Source organism: Amborella trichopoda, chromosome 9 (genome assembly GCF_054954075.1).
Source record: "Amborella trichopoda isolate Santa Cruz 75 chromosome 9, AtrichopodaSantaCruz75HAP2 v2.0, whole genome shotgun sequence".
Lineage (NCBI taxonomy): Eukaryota > Viridiplantae > Streptophyta > Magnoliopsida > Amborellales > Amborellaceae > Amborella > Amborella trichopoda.
Window position 1 is genome coordinate 55982831 of NC_142344.1, and position 5835 is coordinate 55988665.

Here is a 5835-nt window from a genome sequence, read left to right on the forward strand (position 1 = left end):
CGAATCTATCCTGGATCTTAAAGGGTTGGGTTGCCCGACCACACACATGTATATCAAAGCAACGTGTGTGTATATGATAAAAGGATACTTGTAATTTACTGATTAAGTGGGTCGGGTCTGGGGTCAATGACCTGGAATAGACTTAACTCAGGTTAGGGTTCAAACTAGATCTAGTCAACCTAGGTCAGGTAAGGGGTGGCAATGGGCTGGGTTAGTCCTGGCCTTGGCCTACCCCTTGTTAGGGCTGGCCTGGGCCAAAAACATAAGAAGAAAAAAAAAAAAGAAAAAAGAAAGAGGGCCAAGTAGAGCCGAACAGGGCTAGCAATGGCCCTCGGGCCACAGTTAAGGCTCTACTTCTTTATGGCTGGGCCACTCAGCCCGTTGCCAACCATAGGTCCTGGTCGACCAAGACCCAACCTGGCCTGTTTATGCCAATGCTTATGAAAAGTAAGAATTACTAAAGAGGGAGAAAATAAAAAACAAGGGTGGCAATAGGCTAGGTCCAGGCCTGCCCGACCCAAAAAACCTAGAGTTTGGGTTGTAGAATATGGCTCGAGGAACGGGCCAAGGCTTGGCAACCATGGACCAATGTATGTGCTTAGGGCTATGACATGGCCACCTACTTTTGTCAGGCCCGACCCTTGGCCAGGCCGAGCCATGGTTTGGGCCTCTTTGGCCAGGCTTGGTCAGGTTGGGATTGGGCCGGCCATATATGGACTATTCAACAACAACCATTTCTTGACTCGAGAGTATGACAAGAGAAAAACATAAAACTTTTCGTTTTCATAATCATCATCATCTGAGCTTTATCCTAACTATTTCGCTTTCATAATGTTTCCCGTTAATTTATGTCAAAAGCCTAGCTTATAACTTGAGGGAATGCACTTGAGATCTCTTTGAAGAAACCAAATAAATCTACTTGATGATACTTGTTGTTTACTTCATCTTTGTATCAATTTCAAAAGGAAGCACAAACTAAAATGTTTCATAAACAGGATGCATTTTCAAAGAAATCAAGAGAGACAGCATGACTAAGATTTGCCTCATCACTGCATTTCAAAGAAATCTATAGAGAGCATCACTCATCCGGCCGCAATAAGTGACTTATGGTCATTAGGGTTCATAATCTAAAGTATATGCTGGGTTTTTCGATAAAGAGTGTTGTGTGCACTTGAGGGGAAAAAAGTTTACATTTCTTGATTTCACCTCGAGAAGAGACTCAAAAGAAAATAGAAATTCTAGACATCTCTATTTATCAAAAAATAATAATAATCTAGATATCTCTCTCTTTCCCTCTCTCTTTTTTTAGGGTGGCAATGGGTCAGGTTAGGTACGAAATCTTAAAAAGAAAAATAAAATAAAAAATTATGGGGTCCAAATATATACATGTATTATGTTAAATATATACATGTATTATTTAAATATTATAATTAAAAAAATATAAAATTATATTTATTTAAATATTTATTAAATATTATTTATATAATAACACTATCCAAGTTGGGTCCATATGGACGCAGACCGGAATAGTATTCGAGTCTAATATTTAGACCTAGACCTGCCGAATCCAATTCTTGGAACCCTACCCAAACCCGACCCGCTGGATCCAATTCTTGGACCCATGCCCAAACCTAGGTCGGGTCCGGAGATCGGATCCGGGTCCATTGCCATCCCCTACTCTCTCTTCTATTTTAACTTGTGAATGGAAATTTGATTTGGGGAAGTACAGAATGAAAGTTTTACATTTGATATAAGAAGATCACATTAATCTTGACCATTGGATGTGACATTAAGTGGTTGCAATTATTCCATTAACCAAATTTAAACTTCAAAAGAAAAAAAATTAAACTTTTTGACACATCCAAACTATCAAATTTCACATTAAATAGTCGTAAAAAATTGTGACCACTTTGTATAAAAGATAAATAGTCTCATTATATACAATCTCATTTGATTTTGAGCTCTTGAAACTCTAGATCAAGATTATAGAAATGCTAGATCTTTGATTGTCCCAAATGATGTGTCTAGAGTCTAGGGTCCATTCATTTGCCGGACTATAAAGTTCAGACTCTAGGCCCAAAACATATTTCTTTTTTGTCGTTTTAAAAATTTATGAATAATTTCATTTAGAGAACGTCTAGAAGTTGGCCACATCACACAACGTCTCCAAACACTAATTGTACCTCCTTCCTCGTACCATTTAATCTTATCTTCATATATTCACACATTTAAAAGCAAAAAAAAGGATTTAATGTGAGGGAGAGTGAGAAGGTGGGGAGGAGTGAATTTTGGAGAATCCACGTATACAAAATTGCATATAACAAAAGGTAGAGTGAAGCAACTACAACACAAAAGAGAGAGAGACATTATAAATTCAAGAATATCATATTGGTAAGAGAGAGAGGCATAAAAAATCTCAATTTCATGTTTAAAGAGGAAAAATGGCTTGATAAGATGGCAGCTCTATCAAAATAAGTAAAGTCTTATTTTATAATTCATTAAAATTTACAATTCAAACATTGGAAAACTTTTACATACGATTATCTTGACTTAAACATATTAGTTGTGAAAAAAAATTAAGATTTTAAACCCTAGATGTCATGTATATTGTAAGAAATTATCTAGCGTATATTTCACCCTAAAATTAAATGTTCATATATCTGTAAAATCTATTCCACTTTTTTGAGTTTCAAATTTTATTATTTCCGTTAAGAATTAATTTATATCCATCATGAAGATTTCTTTGTCGAAAGTGCTTTCCAGAGGATTTGAGGAGAAACTTTATGCTGCATTCATAAAGCCTCGGCCCGATAGAAACTTCATGAGAGAGAAAGAAGCATTTTAGAGAGCAACAATATCAGCTTTGGACATAAAGACAGGAGAGAAAGAAAGAGAGGCACACAAAATCTCTACAAATTCCAATACATAATTAGAGAGAGAGAGGCATGGAAATCTGAATAATCTCATCTTTGTTAATAAGTGTAACAAACAAAAAAAAAAAAAAAAAAAATATATATATATATATATATATATATATATATATATATATATAATTACAAAACCCTCTCACACCTCCACACTGTCGACCTTCTCTCTGTCCTGATTTTGATGACAACCAGTCAAGACCATTGCCCTCTCAGCCATCAAACCCCAATCAGTCCTCCTTATGACCACCATCATCAGGCCCACACAAGAGGCCTGAGCAGCTGCCAGGCCCATCCAAAGCCCACCAAACCCAAGCCCACTAAAAAAACCAAGCCCAACAGCCACGGGCATGCCCACAAAATAAAATGACCCCAAATTCACATTGGCCCCAACCTTGGGCCTAGCTGTCCCCCTCAAAACCCCACACCCAATTGTTTGGGGGCAATTCCCAAGCTCACAAAGCCCAATTATGGGCAAAACCCTAGAAGTTAGTATCCAAATCTCCTCATCACTTGAAAAAAGCCTGGCCCATTTGTTCTTCACAGTTAGAGAGAAACCCAAGGCAAAAAACCCAAGCAAAAATCCACAAAAAATAGCCACAATTGTTGAGTGTTTGGCCTTTTGGGGCCTATTTGCACCCAGCTCATTGCTAACCCTAGTTGAGACCCCAAAGCTCAGAGAGGAGGGGAAAATATAGAGGAGGGAGGTTGTTTGCATGAGAATCCCCATTGATGCAACAGTTGCACTTGGGTTTGAGAGAAGCCCACACAAAATTATCATTATCTCATACCACCACCACTCCAAACAGGTGGATACACAGCTTGGGATTGCAAGGCTGAGGAGGCTCCCCCACTCTCTAAAACATTCTAGAGAGAGAGAGCCAAATGCCTCCTTGTGGAGACCAGAGGTGTAGAGATAGAGAGAGAGAGAGAACAAGATGTTCAAATTGGTGCAACAGGAGGCCAATGCCACACCCCTCACACCTAGGCCCATGACATTGATGAGCAGATAGTTGATGGGGATGTGGAGGAGAATGGCGGACAAGGAGCAGTAGGTCAGAGGCATGGTTATGCTCTGCGTTCGGAGGTAGACGCGGAGCGGGTGCAGGACGGCGAGAGAGAGAAGGTCGGGGAGCGAGAAGAGAATGTAGGTTTGAGCTGTGGAGGTTATGTCCGGGTCTTGGCCGGTTAGAGAGAGAAAGGTGTGCATGCTCAACCAGAGGAGAGAGATTGGGAGTGATGCAGAGAGTAGTAAGAGAATGGTGCGTTGTAGAGTGAGAGAGAGGAGGTGGGGTCTCTTTGCTCCAAAGGCCTGGCCACAAATGGGCTCCATCCCCATTGCTAGGCCTGAGAGAACAGAGTATCCTGTTATGTTTGCATAGCCAATGGCTAGTGCGCCTCCGGCTAGAGCGAGCTCGCCAAGGTGGCCGAGAAAGAGCATGGAGATCATGGTTTTGGAGTAGAGGATGAGGCCTGTGAGCACCATCGGGCCTGATATCTTCCCCATTTGTCTTAGCTCCTCCAAAGCCTGAGAGAAAATAGAGAGAGAAAGTTAGTCATGCAAGAAGGTTTTTTCAGTGTTGGTCACTTGGGTCTTGTGTTTCAGGTTGTGTTCATAGCTCGTGTCCTCCCTAGAGAGAGAGAGAGAGATGAGCTTTGTGTGGGTTCAGTCTTACATTTCCTCCACATAAACTTTTATGGGATTTGGTTCCCAGGTATTGACAGAAAGAGATTTTACTGATTTACTTAGTTACAACCAATGGTATATGTAGAGAGAGAGAGAAAATTTTACTGATTTATGTAATTACAGCCAATGGTATATGTAGAGAGAGAGAGAGAGAGATTTTGATGTTGGGTTCCCATGAAAATTTGACTGATTTGCATAGTTACAATCAGTGGCATATGTTCATGGAGAGGTCACCTGCTTAGGAGTTGGCCAGCCATGGAGCTGAGCAAAAGCCTTGTCCTCCTCCTTGTGCTTTATGCTCCCCTCATGTGATCCCTTCTTTTGTGGGATAAAAGGGATGAGAATCTCAGTTTCATTCTCATTTTTAATGAGCTTGCATGGAGAGAGAAGGTCCTCTTTCTCTGTGGGGGATACCCTACACATGGTCCTGGTTGGTTGGTTGGTTTGTTGTTTAGAGAGAGAAAGCACCTTAGAGAGAGAAAACACCAAAGCCAACGTTGGGGGAGGAGACAGAAAGAATGGAGAAAAGAGAGATATGTCTCTTGAACAGAGCAGAAGGATTTGTGTGTGTAGGACTCTCTCCCCCTACTTAAATTGATCCTCTGTGGGTCCCCCACCTAGAGAGAGATTTAAGGCACGTCCTAGTTCTAGAGAGAGAGATACAAGGTGGGGTTTTGTAGAGAGAGAAAGAGGAGAGAGAAAGGGAGAGAAGCAATATATATACTGTGTCCAACAGAGAGATGGGATATATATGGTTTTCTAGTGAGAGAAAATTGCAGAGAGAGAGAGAGAGAAAGAGAGAGGGAGGCAATTAATGGGTTTTTTAGTGAGAGAAAATTGCAGAGAGAGATGGCTTTTCTGGTTTGATATATGCCCTACAAAATCTGACAATGCCTTTTGGCAGTGTACTGTGTTTCAACTTTGGAACAGTGCAATTCCATGTGTAATGCGTCAGTCAACTTTGAAACCATCAAATGCAGATGGAAAATGAACAGTGGTCTCTGATTCACGCTGTAATATAAATTTTTAGGGAGAGAAATGAACAGTGGTCTCTTATTTATGATGTAATTTAGAGAGAGAAACGAATGGTGGTCTCTTATTTATGATGTAATTTAGAGAGAGAAAGTTACGAGTACTTTATTAATGACGCCATGGTGAGCGAATCTGTCCTCCGATTTATCAGACATTCAAGGAAATATATGAAATTCGTAAAGCAAGGAATTA

The 5835-nt window shown here is 40.3% G+C and overlaps 1 protein-coding gene across 1 annotated transcript; it reads right to left on the reverse strand.

Moving 5' to 3' along the window:
* Positions 1-2883: 2883 nt before the first annotated feature.
* Positions 2884-5189, reverse strand: LOC18447751 (MATE efflux family protein). Its single transcript, XM_011630110.3, has 2 exons — positions 4846-5189; positions 2884-4452 (listed from the first exon to the last, which is right to left on the reverse strand). Exons 1-2 carry the CDS (start codon positions 5032-5034, stop codon positions 3067-3069), a joined length of 1575 nt encoding a protein of 524 aa, XP_011628412.2. The 5' UTR covers positions 5035-5189; the 3' UTR covers positions 2884-3066.
* Between the last annotated feature and the right edge of the window lie 646 nt (positions 5190-5835).